General features: G+C 43.6%; 1 protein-coding gene across 4 annotated transcripts in view; it reads right to left on the bottom strand.

The window, feature by feature from the left end:
* The window catches only part of RANBP9 (RAN binding protein 9), a 38,707-nt gene extending 36,898 nt beyond the window's left edge, over positions 1-1,809 (bottom strand). For 2 of the 4 annotated variants that reach the window (XM_066189054.1, XM_066189063.1), the window contains exon 1: positions 1,143-1,802. In XM_066189054.1, the coding sequence (XP_066045151.1) occupies positions 1,143-1,608 (466 nt within the window). In that variant the 5' untranslated portion in view covers positions 1,609-1,802. Of the gene's footprint in view, positions 1-1,142 lie in introns of all 4 variants that reach the window. The other 2 variants (XM_066189072.1, XM_066189046.1) reach the window with 2 other exon arrangements.
* Positions 1,810-17,697: the final 15,888 nt, after the last annotated feature.

Genomic DNA, 17,697 nt, shown 5'->3' with positions numbered 1-17,697 from the left:
TCTCCTCCTCTGATTAAACAGTAACATGTTTATCGAGATTTCCCTTGAATTTCTCCACTGCAAACTCTGAGAAAGGGTAATTGCACGGTTGTTTTTTTCCCCTCCCACTACATTCATCTGACTACAGACTGACAAAAGATCCAGTTCTTCAAAGCCAACTCAGAAGTGGCTTTGCTTCCACAACACTTCTACTTTAGGACTTTGGGCCTAGAACACCAGATGTGTCTGTGTTTTTTCAGGTCAGAGTGTAGGCTTACGTTTCCAGGTTTTATGACATCTCATAACAATCAACAGAAGTTTTTCTTCTAAGGCCTCTCACTGATGTTATTTTTTAGTACAAACGCATACTCTGTTTTTTACCTTTTATTTGAAAAATCTGTAACTTTAACTGTGAAACGTCTAGGAAGAAAGTTTTAGTCACCTTTATTAATGTAAGTTCTATTGTCGTTCTTTCCCTCAAATCTCTCTGTGCAATAGTTAGGCAAGACTACTACCAGTGACTTTAAAATCATTTCTTTCACAGTTTAAAAATAAACCGTGTTTTTCTCAGTGCTTTCCCCTCCCGTCATTTCCGTGTTCAATAGCTTAACGCTTGCTGCTCTTAACTCCATTTAACCCTTGCTCTTCTCGAGAGGGGAAAAAAAAAAAAAAAAAAAAAGCAGCCACTTCTTTTTCTCGCTCATTACCATAAACAGGGCACGTCATGCCGAGCGTCCTTTATTCTCCTGCCTCCGACCCAAACGCTCTGGCGATACCTGAATCCACGGAGGAAGTCTCGGAGTTTACATAATGCCCACTCCAGAAGCATAAGGAGGCGGGGGCGGCCCCTTGTGTCCCCCCCCTTTCCCCGCACGGCGACAGAAACGAAGGCGCGGGGGGGGGGGGGGGGGGGGGCGGGGAGGGGAAAGGAGAGAAAAATAAACCTGAAATAAAGGAAAACAAGCCCCTTATCGCCACGCTGCGGGGGGGGAGGGGGGGGCGGAATTTAGGGGATCGGAAAACAGGGAAGAAGAAGGGAGAGGAGCGTGTGTTATTTCCTGTTATTGTTACTCCTGTGCCCACTGCCCGACGCAGGGCTCGGGCAGCCCCCGGCCCCGGGGGGGGACAGGGGGTGTCGCGGCGGCCGGGCCGCCCCTCCTCACCTTTGTAGTGCACCCGCAGGTTGTTCTGCGAGAGGCCGATGTAACTGAATTTGTCCTTCGGGCTCCAGGAGCGGGGCAGCGGCGTCTCCTGCTCGTCCACGGCCGGGTAGAGCCTCTTCAGCCGCCGCTTCAGCTCCTTCTCCTGCTCGTTCAGGGCCGGGTCTCCGTGCGGAAAGGGCGCCGGGGCGCTGGTGCCGCTCCCCGCCGGCAGGCCCAGCGCGGCGCTGGCACCGCCGCCCCCCGCGGCCGCGGGCCCGCTGCTGCTGCCGGCCGTGGCGGCGGCGGGTGGCGGCGGCGCCGCGGTGGCCGGAGGCGGCGGCGGCGGGTGGAGCAGGAGCGCGGCGGCCGGAGCGGGGCCGGGGCTGGCGGCGGCGGAGGGGATCCCCGGCGCCGGCGGAGGAACGGCGGCCGCCAAGGGGAGCTGCGGCGACGGCGGCTGTTGTTGCTGCTGCTGTTGCCCGGACATCCCGGCTCCGGCCTCCTCCTGCTCCTCCGCCGCCACCTCCCGCGGCGGTCGCGACTGTCACCGGACGGGCCCGGGGACGGAGCGACGGGCAGGCCCGGGGCCGTTGCGGAGCGCGGGTCACCCCCACAACCGGAGCGCCTCGGAAGAAGGCGGGGGGCGGGGTGGGAGAGGGTTGGCGACGACGGCGGCCGGTGGAGGTGCCCGATGGGAATGAGGGGCGTCGCGGGGCGCGGCGGGGCCGGGGGCGAGGCGAGCAGAGCGGCGGCGGCGCCGGGCGGAAGCGGGAGGCGGGCGGGGAACGGGTGCCGCGGCGGCGGGGCTGGCTCGGCCCCCGGCCCCTCCTCCGGTCGGGGGCGCGCCCGGCGCGCACACGCTCCGTCCGGCCCCCGGCGCGTCCCCGCCGCCGCGCGCCCCCGCGAGAGCGGCCGCGGCCCGGCCCCGCCTCCTCCCCGCGCTCGCGGCGGGGCGGGGCCTCCGCCCCTCGGCGGGCGCGAGGCGCGGAGGAGGGAGGGGAGCGGGGCGGGAGAGGGGGCGGCTCCGGCCGGGGCGGTAAACTGGCGGCGCCCACAAGTTCCCTTGGATCTGGTGCTGGAGTGATCCATACGCTCCTAAGCTGTTGTGGGGCTCTCTGGCGGGACCCGGACCTGTCGCGAGCTTTTCTCCAGGAGGAAATCTTAGCGAACCCCGGAGGGTGGTGGGGAAAGGGACGCTGACCCTCAGTGGGTTACTGAAGGGTGTTGCTGCCGAGGGCCAGCCAAATGGTGACTGTGCCCTCGTTATGAAATTATCACGGAATCAGAATATGCTGCTGGAGAGCTTTGTCCAAATGTGTCTTGAACTCCGCCAGGCTTGGTGGTGTGGCCACTTCAATGGGGAGCCTGTTCCAGTGCCCAACCACTTTCTGGGTGAAGAAAATTTTCCTGATCTCTGCCCTAAAACTCCCCTCACACAGCTTCATGCTGTTTCCTCGAGTTCTGTCACTGACATTACAGTCACAAAACTGATGATAATTCTCCGCTTGGTGTTGGCCTGGGCACATCAGACCTGCTGAAAAGTTTTCTGGTGTAACCCGGACTTGTTGAAAGGTTTTCTCCGGGACAAAATCAAGCTGACCCTCAGAGGGGTAATGGGCAGAAAGGCATTAACCCTCAGTGTGTTAATGACTGATTCAAAAGGATTGACCATCTGGAGTGAGTCCAATGGGAATTGCCCCTGCTGATGAAATTAAACAGTCATTATGCCGCCCCTTTTCCTCCCTGTATGACCTGGACTCATAGTTGGCATGACCCACTAGCAGTGTGGGATGAATTTACAACTCTTGTAAAAGAACGTAAACTATGCATGTACATACACACACATATCTATATGTACATACAGACATATATATATATATATATGTGTGTAAACATCAGTCACTCAGTGTCATTTCACTCTACTTCACTCCAAGTCTCCAAGTGATCTATTAACGAGAACCTCAGTTACCCTGCCTTCAGGTGTGGGTCATGACATTGAGTTGGAGAAGAAGGAGAAGGCAGCATCACGGCAGGCTCTGCCACCACTGGGGATGATTTGGAATGGCGGGTGGAGAAAATAGATGGAGATAGGCTGGTGTGTGGTGCTGGGGAGGCTGTGCCTCCTGGCAGGAACAACGCGGGTTTGCTGCCCACACCTTGTGTCCAGCACTACAGCTGGTAAGAGGAAATGCCACTGAGGGCATTTCCCAGAGGTGGGAAAGCTTGGGAACGCCTCAGCTCAGGACGACAGGAGGAGCAGTGCAGTGTTTCTGGGATGACAGGAAGAGCAGTGCAGTGTTTCTGAGGGGGTTTTGTTCAGGGCCTGTTTTCCTTCTTTGGTTTGTGTGTTGTGGGTTGGTTTTGTTTGTGCTTAATGTTGTTGGTTATTCAGTGGTTGCCTGCACTAATACATTCACATGGCAGCAGTGAAAGAGAAATGGTTTACAGATTGGCAAGCTTGCCTTGGAAAACATTAGAAAAGGAAGGGAATGTAACTGTAAGTCTAGAACCTCTGTCCAGCTCTGGTCTGCTCAGTACAAGAAAAACAAGGAGCTTTGGGAGAGGGTTCAGCAGAGGCCACAAAGGTGATGAGGGGTCTGGAGCATCACTCTTATGAGGAGTAGCTGAGGGAGCTGGGTCTATTTACTCTGGAGAAGAGAAGATTGAGAGGGCATATCATTAATTCATATAAATGTCTCAAAGGTGAGTGTCAAGAGCATGGTGCCAGACTCATTTCAGTAGCACCCAGCAACAGGATGAGGAACAATGGCCATAAATTAAAACAGAAGTTTCACCTGAACATGAGGAAGAAGTTTACATTGAGGGTGGCAGAGCACTGAACAGGCTGCCTGGGGAAGTTGTGGAGTCTCCCTCTCTGGAGACATTCCAAATACACCTGGATGTGTTCCTGTGTCACCTGCTCTAGGTGACCCTGCCTTGGCAACAAAGTTGGACTGGAAGATCTCTTCCAACTCTAACAATTTTGTGATTCTGTGAACCTGAAATGTTGATCACTTCACAAACCCTTTTCCAGCTGCCAGCATATTGAAGTATAGGCAGGAAACAGAGGAGGTTAATTATGCTTCATCTGTGTGAAATGGCATGTGAGGTAATGCAGGTGTGATGCTCACAAAGGCTTGTATGAAGCTAAACATTTCTCACCTATAGTTACCAAAATATCCTGTCACATGCGACTGCTTCGTGATGTCTAATAGCATTTATGGCTGGAAAAAATGCAGTCATCTAAAAATACCCTATCAGGAGGAGCTGCAAACTGTACAACAGTAGAAGTGCCAAGGATGGATGTTGAAACACAAGCTGAATCATGCCGGAGGGTCAATTACCCTGGCACTGTAGGCTATCTCCCCCTATATAAAACTTTGCTTTCTAATATCTAGATGTTGTTGTAAACTGTGAGGCTTAGTTGTTTACATTTTTATTAAAAAAACAGTATTTGGCCAGCTACAGACATTGGGAGATACATTTGTTATGGTCATAAGTGTAGATGTGTCTTAACTCTTTTGTGATTGTCAATCATTTTTCTGCCATACCTACTTCCTCAGTTGTGTCTCACTTTAGCATTTGTGCCAAAATTCTTCATGTCACCCATTTGAGATTGCCACCATCAGGTTCCTGTTTCTTGAATAGTAAGAGGAGAGCAGATGTTTCTGCACTTCCTTCTTGACGTTATTCCCTACTTTGCTACTCTGGTTGGTTTTATCACATCTTTTGCCGTCTTCCAAGGATAAATAATCCAAGTGTAACAAAGCATTGCTTTTTATGATAGTCTTTTCTCCAAATTATGCCCCTAGATGAAAACATTCACATCACTTTTTCTGAGTGAGGATAGACTGCATGTGATGCCAGAGGTTTAGTAGAGATATTCTAATACTTGGTGTTAACCAGTATGTTACTTATTCCTCCTGTGTTCTACAAACTTGTTTTCTAACTACAAATTGTGAAGTTTAGAGATAGCACATAGATATTTTTATAAATGCCCAGTTTCTACTTTCCAGTTTAGTATAAATGAATGGGAGCTTGTCAGATTTAGAAGCAGTACTCGTGTCCCTCTGTAATGTGCATTGTTTTGCATTTTCAGTATTGAATTTAATTCACCATTACATAGTGCATTCTGTTTCGTTAGCACTTCCTCATCATCACAGTCCCCTCTTGTCTTGCTTAGCTGAAATAATTATGACAGCTGCAAATGTTGCCATCTTACAATACAAGCCTCTTTCTAGATCAGTGGCAAATACAGCAGCAATACGAGACTTGCTGCAGAGCCCTGAAGCTGGCTGGCGTTAACCTTCCGCCATCGCAGAAACTCGCAGTTCAATTCTGTTCTTTGTTTTCCATCTCCAGTTTTTGAACCATGATTGTACTTTTCTTTTTGCCCAGTGATTATTTAGCTTCTTGAGTCTTCTCTGGCTTAGAGATTTAATCAAGGGCCTTTTGAAACACTGTAAAACATTGACTAGTCCACCAAAATCTCTTTGTTGTTTTGGGGTGGGTTTTTTTTTGTTGTTGCTGTTGTTTTTTGGGTTTTTTTATGGGTTTTGTTGGTTGGTTGGTTGGGTTTTTTTTTTGGGGGGGGCGGGGGGGGTTTGATGCTTTTAAAGAATTTCAGAAGATGGATCAGCTAGAGATTATTTAGCTTTGCAGAAAGCTATGCCCCCCTTTTGTTAGGCCTAATTTTGACATCCAAATGCAAACATTCTCTTCTGTATGCTTGGTTTTCATTTATGTTTACTTTAAGGGACCATTTCAACCAAAGAAAATGTAATCAAAGCATTACAGGCGCTGAGGGTATTTGTTTGTCCTCTTGTTGAGCCTATCAACAGGGAGTCGATGTGTGGAATATGTGTTTTAAAGTGAGTGCAGGTGGTCACTCCCTCAGTCCAGGAGCCATATCCTCCAGGCAGGTGTGCTTTGTGGGCATCAGCTCACTGTCAGTACACCCATCACTCTCCTTGGGGAATCCAGAGCCAGAGGAGAGGAGGGAGCAACCCCAACTGATACCCTTCAGGCAGCTCCAGTAAGAATTAAGCTGTCCTGATGGCACAAACGCATCTTCTTCTCACAACAGAGCTTTGTGCACAGCCTCGATGTTGCAGAGGTTAATTTAGCTCCTGTGTTGGCCGCTCTCTATGTTTTCATTAAGAGTGAGTAAGTGGGCTATGGCCATCTGTGCCAGTGATGCCAATAGCATTCTGGCTGTCATCAAGAAACAGAGGCAGGATTCTCCTTGGGAGTCTATTTCTGTATGTGTCCTTTGTCCCCAGCGTAGGACCAAGCCTCCTAGTTGCACATGAATTTAGTGCTTGTGCTGCGGCTGCCAGCCTGACACATTTCCAGCCACTTCTCCGAAATTTAGTATCTCCCGTTTGTAGTGATGGTAACTGTTTGCTGTTCTTTGTTTAGTATTCCTCCCAGTTAAGCTTTTCCAGTGCATAGTTTCTTTGTAACTGTTTTGGAATTAATTTTTTCTGCTTCTAGAAGCTGCTTGGAAATCAGCAGTGTGTTTTTTATTATTGTGCCTACTGAGCTGATTTACTGGTCCTAGCAGGAAAAGAAAACCACTAAGAAGTAGGCAATGATATTTCAACAGTATGACGGATAAATGTCTTTAAACTACTTGAGCCCTTTTCTCTTTGGACCGTTTTTTAGCCCTGCTGATTTAATTTCTTATGTATAGGATAGACTTGATGAACTGACAAGTGGAAGACTTGCCAAAATGAATCACATATGAATTTTAGGCCATCATCACCTATTAACTTGGTTGAATCAAATGGTAATCCATTTGCAATTTACAGTGTTACTATATTGCTGCTCATGGTGCTTCTGCTTTGCTAAAGCTGAGCAATCCACTAATAGAAATAATTTTGTTGTATGACTCAGCTATGCCTGTGATATCTTAGACCAAAAGTTCTTAGAGCAAAAGTGATTAGAAATCTCAGTTGTTTGCCAGTGCTTCGGTTGTGGTATTTATATATCTACACAATATATGGGGAAAGGAGAGAGAGAGAGAGAGAGAGAGAGAGAGAGAGAGAGAGATTTACTTAGTTTTGATACTTGAACATCAGCATGTATACGCAGTGGGATCAGGCTTCTTCTCATTATTCTGTTCTTACCTTTCTGGTCTGTACATGAGCACTGTGATCAACAGGCACACCAAGTTTGATAGAAGTATGATTCATTCTTTATACAAAATCTCCCCAAATTTAATTTCTGCAGTTCAAATTTTCTTTTATTATTTCTTTGCATTTTGTTAATGAGTTTAGAGTATTTGTAGCTAACTTCATGCTTTTCTTCCAAAGTAACTATTCACATGTCTTTGGTATATCCTCTTTCCATGCTGAAGAACAATTATTTTGGATCATTTTCTGGTGCATAGAGTTGTGGGTTTTTTACTTAATATTTAAAGCCAGTTTAAGAAGAACTGAAAATCTGTTCACTGGAATAGATCATAAATAGAAGATTTTATTGTCTCTGCTGCCTGGGTTACGGTACAAGCATCGTACTCTAACTAAAATGTCAAAATATGCACAAAAATAAAATGCCCTCCAAGCTGAATTGAATGTTTTTTATTCGCAACAGAAAATTTATGTGGGGGCAGGATAGAAAATATGATCAGACACATTGGCTTATTCCCTTTGTGAAAACAGATATCAAACCATAGCACTATTAGAGAAGTGATTCTCAGCTAGCAGGACAAGATCCATTTCTGAGTCATCATGAATTTCTGCCGAGGGTGGAAGCAAGTTGGCATGATTTAAATGTTGAAATATAAGAAAAACTATTGAAGGGTGACTAAAAATACCCTACAGAATCTCTATGGGAAAAGAGTTTGTTTGGGCAGATTAGCCAGAACTAAAAAATCCTGTTGTGGTATGTAACCAAGTGAAGTGAGGCTGAAGGAGAGGAGGAGATGATATGAAAGAAGAGTTCACCACACAGCCATCTTTTAGTAATGGATGGAAAGACTCTGCGCTCACTTTTGTCTTGCCTTGGCTGGGCACGTCAGCGGCCTGACTCCTGCATGCAGTTGGAGGAATTCCAGCACCCTTTTAGCTAAGGGGGGCAGGTGGGTCACAAAACTGCCAAGTTTGGAAACTGCTGTGTGACACAGCACCATAAGACATTGTCTCTGTGATGTTTAGGGTGGAAATTTAGGAGTTACATGCTTTCGGTAAACAATTTAAAGTTCCCCTGGCAAACCAGGCAGTGTTTTGTTTCCAGCCCGTGCATTGGTAGGGTGTCCATTACCATAGATGAGCAAGCTCAAAGACTGCAGGCTTTCAGAAACACATGGGATGTGTCAAGCTGACCCACTTCTTGAAAGTCAGGCTAGGCCTTTGTGAAATGTCCTGTACTTGTTAGATGTTAGGATGTCAAGAATGTTTAAGTCTCCACTGACGCGATAATTATTGTTATGGTGTTTATAAAGGTGGGAGGGCCCTAAGGGAAAGAAGGCCAAAAAGAAGAAGCAGGAAGTGAGATGAGTAAGGTTCCAGGAATTGCACACAGATAGAGTTTTGTCTTGCTTTTCTCTTTAGCTGACTTGGCTTTTCAGTTAAAGAGATGCTTACATATGAGAAACTATTTTTTCCTCTCTGCATCTGTCACACATACAAATTTAAATGCTCCACATGTTAATTTAGTGGCAAAAGTAGATTTTAAATGAACTGTAGTGATGTGAAATTGTCAGGTGAAAACACAGCATTCTAATAATCTTCAGCTATTGTAGCTGCTCCCACTCCTACCAATCTGTAGTTTGTCTCTTTCACATCTGTTCCAGGGAAACAAGTTAGCATTGCATCCTGAGTATCTGCTGAAATCTGAAATCCTGGATATCTGCTGCCCTTCTTAAATTGCAGCATTTCACAGTATATGACCAATAACTATATTACGATTTGTGGAATATGTTAAATAAGCCTGTAGGTTGTACAGACAGTTGCCTCCCTTTATTTCAGAAGTATAAAAACATGTGTCTACAAAGCACGTTATCTGACAAAACGCAAAGTATTTTTTCTGACTTTGTTCAGAGTAACCTTGGAGAATACTTGCATGACAGAGCAATTAAAATATTTCAAACAAGGTCATGATTTTGCAGGTGATTGTTTTTAAGATTAACTTGCCATTATGTATGCTGTCATGATTGCAGTGTATAGGCTCAGAAGCTTGGAGGAAGAGTAGCTTCCTGTTTTAGTACATATTATTATGATGATGATCAGCAATTATTGTTGTTTGCCAAGCCAGGCCTATGCTAACCTCTGTCATCAACAATATTGTTTAATCAGCATGAAAATTACTAAATCTTATCTACTTGACAGCTTCTTTTATCTTACCTTGTGAACTTATCTGTGTGAGGATATTATAGAATATGATATAAAAATTTCCAGTATATAAAAACCACGGTGATATCACTGATTTGTCACAGCTACATGGCACTGCCCCCCTTTGAAGTGTCTCAATAATAATTCCTTTCTAGGAATCAAAAAGTCAAGAAAATCTGGAAAGCCTCCATGGCTGGACCTGCTATGCCATGAGCATTCCTGACAGGCGCTTGCTAAAACTTTTCATTAAACCTCCTATGACTGAGACACTAACAGGTTTCTCTTGTGTTTTGACTATGCCAGGGGATGCTTGAGTGGTTTGAAAATATGTATTTTAATTTGGATAGTCTGAAAATTAAACAGAATACAAGCACTTCTGTTACTTTTAAATTATTTTCAACTGGTTTTTTTTTTGAAACAGAATTTAAGTTTTGATCCAGATTTACATTGCCACAGTGAGTGTTCAAAACTCATGAGTCAATGCCCACCCACAAACGAAGTTGTCTTAAAAGCCCATTTTCTTAAAAATAAGACATTTAGAGGAGATAGGTAGGTGGTTGGTTATTTGCCATCTGTTTTATGAGATTTTAGGAGACTTTCTTTTCATATGTACAAGCTTTGTGGTACAGAAAAATTAAAAATTTGCTTAAAAAGTATAAAAGGTAGGATTATTACTGCAGTTTCTTGATTTTGACCCCAGAACAAAAAAAGTGTTGAAGGATTTGCAATGAAATAATAAAATAAAAATCAGCAAGCCTTAATTTGACCTGACAGTGTTCTTCTCAGTATTACAGCTTTGTAGAGATACAAACAGTGGTCTGTATATATAGGTCCCTTCACATTTAATATTTTTGGTATGTTTTCAGAAAGGTTGAGGAAGTTTGGAGCGTGAGCCCTTTTCATCTCAAAAAGCTCTCCGTTGTATATTGCTAACTGCAATTTAACTTTTTTTTTTTCTTAAGGTAATTAATGCATAATAATGCTTGCTATTAGGAAAATACTGTCTGTACACCCTTGTGGTAGAGAAGAATTTATTTTAAAACATAAAGTTTTCAGTAAAATAACAATTCAGTGTTGTCATGGTTTTGTCACATTTGGCTTCTTCTTGGTAATTAAAGGAACATTTTGATAAACAAGTGGCTTACTTAATTTTAATGGTCTGTACTAGGATAAACTTGCTTGTTAGAGAGTCCTTATTTCTTCTAGTGGATATATTGTGCCCTTGTGTTAGAGAGTCCTTATTTCTTCTGGTGAATATGTTGCCTTGTTGATGTGCCAAGCAACTTTAAGAAAACTCTGTGAGTGGAAAGACCTCCTTTTGTGCAGTACCTTGCACTCAGCTGCTGGACTTGGTGAGAGCAGAGTTGTAGCAACTCATGAGTTTCCTGGAGTGCCGTATTAAATTCACACAACCCACAGTGTTCATCCCCTGCTCTGAACTCACCCTTCCAAAGGTGCAATCTGTAGGAGGCCCAAAGCTGCACAAGAGGTCAACCCCTCCAACACTAACCAATAGCAGGAAGTTGTGTTGGAGAACCAGCTCAGTAGTGAGAGTGAGGCAATTAAAATCATATCCTTGGGTTAATTAAGTTAGATTTTTCTTGTTTGCAACAACCTTAGGGTCCATGCTAAAATGAAGAACCTGAAAATACATTTTCAAAAGTTGTTGCCATACTGCAGAAAGGTACAAACTGGTGCATAAACAGACGTGTTTCAGGTTTTGATTGCCATAAGGCTTCTGGGCCACCCAGGCCTCTTAGCCTTTGAGTGACACACTTTGGGAGTGCACCAGGAACCATCAAGGACTACAATTTCTCTCTGTGCAAGGCTTGCCCTGGTCGTGGACCAGCTGGTGGTGAAATTTACTGGGAACAAAAGTAGTACTCCCAGTAAGAGTGCTCTGTGTCAGTACCAGAAGCATGAATCACTTCACTGACCAAGTACATTGAGCTTCTCACTTAACTTCTCACCTCAGCTGTGTCAGCATTTAATGGAGAAGGAAAGGTGCCTGGAGACATCCCTCCCATCCCAGCACATTTGACAAAAACTTATGAACCATTTCCAGCTTAATCAAGCATTCAGTGTTCTTAAAAAAGTTGTATGCAATCATACAAATTAAGACTACCAGGATGCAAGTGCACTCAGAAGGAATTAAAGCTGCAAAGGTTCATCCAAATTATCATGTTTCTAATTATTATGGATGCTTGACTTTGAAACCTTTATAATGTCTTACAATATTTTTACAGGCATGAGATATTTACATTAAACTCACTGCAACATAAATTTTAATCTATGCCTTTTTAAATAGTATAATTTGTGGGGGAGAGGGAGAGGTGTTTGCTCTTAGTGATTTCTTGTAGTCCATACTTGGCTTCTAGAGACAGCGTATTATTTCAACCAAGCTTTTACTGTCCAAATCTTGTGCCTACCACATGAAACTCTTTATTTGATGCAATTCAGCACAAGGGTCTTTACCTGGCCCCTGTGGGTGCCGTAGGAGCTGTTTGGTGCCACTCAGCACCCCGATCACCACGAAGTCAAGCTGTGTCATAGCCCACCCAGCACACAGGTGGCCCAGCACAAAGAGCAACACTGGGTTTGGGCAAGCTCACTGTCCCTCCACCCTGCCCGAGCTTTGTGTCTGAGCAAGGAGAACAGGAGGTAGCACTGGCAAAAATGCTGGAGAGGTGGGGACAAAAGCTGCTGAAGATGCAATGCAGCTGAAGTGAGATGTGAATCAGTGACATGTCATCCTTGGCTCATAGGGAGAGGTGAGACAAAGGCCAGGAGGAAATACACTTGGAAAATTAAACACTTTATAAGAAAAATAGCCTCTTCTCACTTCCTCATGTCTCAATTTTCACAGCTCATCCAGGACTTTCTGTACATGTTATGAGACATAAATGCTGGCCCTAATTCTGTGACTCTCCCTCTTCCACAGAGTAAGATTTGACCTTTTGCAGACTTGTTACATCTTTGCAACATTTTCTCTCTGCCCTCCAAACCTCAGTCTGTTTTCTGCATTGAATTTCCTGCTGTTTATCTTTTAAGCTCTTTTTATGCACAAGTAAAAGTTCCTTGTGGGCAGATGTTTATTTGTCTGTTATAATTTATCCACTGTATGGGAATCATGAAGTTATGTAAAACAGCAATACTATTAATAGCAGAGAAGGCAACAACTTCTTATTCAAACTTTTAAAACAAGTTCTCTGTCAACTTAAATGGAAGCACAATCCATAAAGTAGCACAGTCTTGTGTACAGGAATGTTGAATCACAGTGAAAAATGAAGGAATAGGAAGTATTATAACCGTGTCTACTCACAGAGAAAATAAATGCAGCCACACAAATCTTTTAAATGTTCCTTAGTCAGGTATCTGCTTACAGCTCAGTATTGGCTCAGGTGGAATTAATGTGAACTGGAAAGCAAACGTTGTTGGAGCAACAGGGCAGGAAAAGTTAAGGGCATCCTCCTGCTGTAACAAGAAATTGACCACTCCTCATTAGTGAACCACCAGTGACAAATGTGCGTGAAAGCAGCAGTGAGAAATTGGCCAGCAAGAAGTGCCAAGTGATGGTTATCTGAGCTTGTGCTTTCTGGCTCTGAAAACCGAGGGTTCTCTACATTTCTGAAGAAATGAATACTAATGATTACATATCCAGCAACATCTTTTAAAGGGGTGTCATGAAGATGGGCATCAACACTACTTGAAAGATAACTCTGCTTCCTTTTAATATGGGTCCTAAAATCAGGGAGAGGTGGGAAGAAGAGTAAGGGCTTTGTACCACTACAGATAGCCATGTATTTTATCAAAATCTTGTATAGTTTCTGAGCCTGTGTAGGAATGAACTTTAATTTTTAACTGAGAAGAAAGAACTGTACAAGTCCAGTTCTAGGCATAGAACTTTAAAAGCCAGGTAAGAAGGAGCCAGGTGTCTACTACTGTACTGAAATTAACAACATTGTTTAATTAACAAGGCCAAAATTGCTATTCTATTTATTTACTTATCATTAAGTGATAGGACATTCTCTTCCACATCCTGAAGGTCATTACCACAGTATATTTATTTTGGCTCCTTAGTGATGTCGAACATCCAGTACTGTGCCTTTTACAAAGACATACATGAAAGAAATTCATTTAAGCATTCTCCTTTAGTGCTGCCAAGAACACAACAAAGCGTAACCAGGCTACATACAGTTTGACTGTGGTGAAATGTCTGCACCCTGCATACACTGCAGGTGTAGCTTTACTGGAAGAAATATCCCAAGTAGGTTTCAAGAGTTGGATAACATCCTCCTAGAGGAATTTGAGTGCCTGGTAGAAGAGATGTCCTCAGCTGACTCCAGTTTGATTCCTCTCTCCCATATCCTGTGTCTTAGATGAGAGTTACATTCACTGTTGTGGTGCTCTACTCTGATCCACTAACATAACATGTTACATGTTAATTAAGTAGTAAGGAGGACATTATTAAGTAGTAAGGAGGACAATTTAACCAACAGTCCTTTAGTTACAAAATCAACAGATGCATGACTTGACTTTGGCATTGCAAGATGATACATTTGAAATAAACATTAAAATAATACCGCAGTTTTGCCTTTGTTTTCTAGGGCTCAGATGATGGACAAATCCTCGACTCTAATACTGCAAAAATCCCTGACCAGCATCTCCAAAACAATAGTCCTAGGCCCTGATCATCCAGTCTCACTTGTAGCAGTAGGATTTTGAACTCCCTTGGATTTTCATTGGCAAATCAAGCTTCACATTGGTGTGTAGCGTATCAGGTATCAAAGCCAGGGCCCTGTCTCTGAGCAGGAATGGAGAGCTTTGCTGTGAAAGGGAACGCAGTGTTTGAACTATGCTGTGTGTAAACGAGGAAATAAAGATGAGGTTACAAAGAAAAGTCAAGCCAGGGGTAATGTGACTAATATCCCCCTTTGGGGGATTTTTTTTGATACATAGTTGAACTCCAGAAGTGAACTTAAGAGATAAGATATGCTGATTACTGTACAAGACAATTAAAGGATCATGACTGTGTGTGTTATAAAGAACCCTTCCAGTAGCTGATGTCTGTAAGAAAATATATTTAGTAGTAATTTTCTTTTTTTAAAAAGAAGATTATGCAAAAGAGTGAAAGAGGAAATATCTTTTTAAATTAACTAATGCATCTCTAGCCAAATTACTTGGCTGTTGCTCTTGCATCTCTTTAAGACTCCTCCATCTGAGGACCTGAAAGCTACTGGAAGACAAATTTAATCTGGCTGTTGGGCACTTTTTGAAGAGGCAGAAGCACTACAGGAAACTTTCCTAATTTGACAGACCTTCTGTGTGGAGTTAAGTGGACTCTCAGGCTGGACTGGAAAGTAAGTGTCACAATGAGGCTCTTAAATTTAGGCAGCTCTTTCCTGCCATGTCCTGGGGCTGCTGCAATTCAAGCAGCACCTCTGCCTGGCTATGCCCTGGGTGTACATAGTTACAGGTATAATTAATGTTGTATTTGTTCCTGCAGTGGCCACCTTAAGGAAAAAATTCAAAACAATGAGCAAAGTCTGCATCGATTGTACATGTTCCAAATAGGTCACAAACATCTAATTTAAAAGCTTGTCTCTATTACTGTCGTGCCTTTTTTAAAACAGACTGAGGAACAGAAGCATTCAGTGATCGTCTGTTTCTTCCAGTTCTGTTGTAGGTTCATAAGCACTTTGACAAGTGTTCTTCGAGTTTTTATCAGCTAAAAACAAAACAAAACAAAAGAAAATTCTGTATGTAAGTCTGCTACATCAATGAAATCATTGCTGTAAACGGGACTGTAAACTATACAGTACTTCATTGCAGAACTCCGTGTGATTTCCGGAAGGGTTATTACCCTACACTTCCTGCTGGGAAAACAGTGGTGAAGAGGTGCAGTGCCTTGGCCAGAAGTCACCCAGCTGGTCAATGTCAAAACTGTGAATAAGTCCCAGGACTAATTCTTTATCCTGCAAGCTGCCTGAAAATAAATATTACAGAGAATTGTGCAATGAAGAGTGCTCTCGGAACAGTGGCTGAACACAACACGAAAATATATATAACTAACTGAAATACTGTGAAGTAACTGGACTCAAGACAAGAAAATAATTACAGAAGCATGTGTGAGATCAAGTATCATGTAGTAAAGGAACTTTACTCTGTCTAGGCAAAGTTGTTACTATTAGAAAAGGTAACAGTTTCTAGATTATGTCTCTTTATTTTTTTCTTTTTTTTTTTCTTTTTTTTTTTCTTTTTTTTTTTTTTTTTATGATTGAGGGTAGAAAAAATGGCTACAGCCCTGGAAAGGTATTTGCCTGAAATTATCCGCAGTTTCTGGAAGTTAAATAGTTATACATTTGCCGACTCTGTATGTAACTGATGTGTTTGGCTGATGCATACTCTCTAGTGAGTTCTGAATCCTGTTCCATGAAGTTTTACCATGCTCTCGCCGATAGAGCATTCAGCTGGAAGTTATCCACCATGGCAAGAATTGTGGCATAGAGCCCTCTTGATCTGTGGGGCCCCAGGGCATCTACAACCCAGCTGACATCCCGAGGCCCTTGTACTGGGAATTACGGTGTACACATACACTTCAGCTCTTTGCTCTGCCCAGGCTCTGTGGATGACCACACAGTCCCTAATGTTTGAAAGGTTTCCCACCAACTTATTTTGTAGCTCTAGTATTTTGAAAACTCTCAACTTCATTCATCCCTTCAGAAAATTAGTGGAAGCAGTCAGTCCTGGAGGAGTTACCTTCTTTAGCCCTTGGCAGTAGAAGGAATGCATGAATGGAGCTAAAGTAATTAACGTCTACTTTCATTTGTCTCTCATGTCTTTCATTTTTCCCTCATATTTATTATCATTTCCATAAGATTATCTTGCAAACTCCTCTGAGTTTAGGCTACTGCACAGAACTGCAAATCACAGTCTCTGATATTCATCCTGTTTCTTCTGTTTGTCTTTCAAACAGCCCTCAAAACTTTCTACTTGTTTCTTTCAGGCCAGTCATACTTGCAAAATAACCTCACTATGTGACTGAAATCCCTCAGCATGGAATACATTGCTTAGCTACTGCCAAACTGAAGGTCAGGTTTAAAAACTACTTTGCCCTGGGTTGCAGCTGCCTACCTTTTGGGTTCTGTGTGAACAGATCATTAGGTTTAATAACACCTGGCCAGCTCATTGCCAGAAGCACTTGGAAACCCAGCCCAAGAGTTGAGTCTCTCAACGCAGTATACATCACACACACAGAGAGCCATGAAGGTCTGAAGAGTGAACTGGCTGGGATGGATTCCTCAGATCATTGCATGTATTATCTCAGGGTGTGGGGTCAGCTCCCTCACAGTAGCATGCTCATGAAGCATCCCAGGGCTGCACTCTGGCCCTGTGCTGCAGGAGGGAGACCAGCCCCTCTCGTGGGGACTGAGGGGTTACCTGTGTGAGAGAAGCTTGGTTGCTGCTCACATAGTGCGGAGGTAACAGACCTCTCCCTTGCAGGAGCACCAGGGATCCTGCTCCAGCCACATATTCCTTGGGACGCCCAGTGAATTATGGATGAGTCAGCCAGAATTTTTTCCACATGCTTTTGCTGCTGCATGCCAGCTGAACCGTGGTTTTCAACTGCTCTCTGGTCCTCATCCTTCTAACACTAACAAAAAAAGAGATTTCTACTTCCTAATAGAGTGCTCCATGGCAAGACACTGGCAATCCCAATGCTCATCCAGTGTCAGGCCCCTTCATCCATAACATTTTTCTGAATAGCCTAGCATGTGTTGGAAAACATTTGGTACATTTTGCGTGCTTTGCTCCTCTGTCCCTCTCACCAGCTAAGTGTATGGACACAGTTAATTAGAAGAGACAGCAACAGTGCTGAAACTGATTTGAATTTCAACCAGGACCTGATAGCAACTAGAGCTATGTACTGACAGATGAGGGAAGGCACCCAAGGAACTGCTGAGTGCCCACATAAGCTAAAAAGTTGTTTTTATTTTAAATTTTCATTTCAGTCCTTACCTAGATTCAGATTAGTTGTTGATTAGCAAATGCTGATTTCTTCTGCTCTTCTTTGAGCACATGATGTGTAAAAAAACCAGTCCACTTCTGAAAATATTTTCTACAAGACAAAGCACAAAATCCTTCTACCACAGCATTTACTGAGTCCTCTTGGAAAGACTGTAACTTCTGTAAATGCTCACAGTAAAAAAGTAGCACTGATGTCAAACTATACAGCAGGG

The sequence above is a fragment of the Chamaea fasciata genome, unplaced genomic scaffold (genome assembly GCF_029207755.1).
Source record: "Chamaea fasciata isolate MVZ Bird 193981 ecotype frontalis unplaced genomic scaffold, bChaFas1.0.hap1 SCAF_1, whole genome shotgun sequence".
Classification (NCBI taxonomy): domain Eukaryota; kingdom Metazoa; phylum Chordata; class Aves; order Passeriformes; family Sylviidae; genus Chamaea; species Chamaea fasciata.
This window is presented reverse-complemented; position numbering and strand designations above follow the sequence as displayed.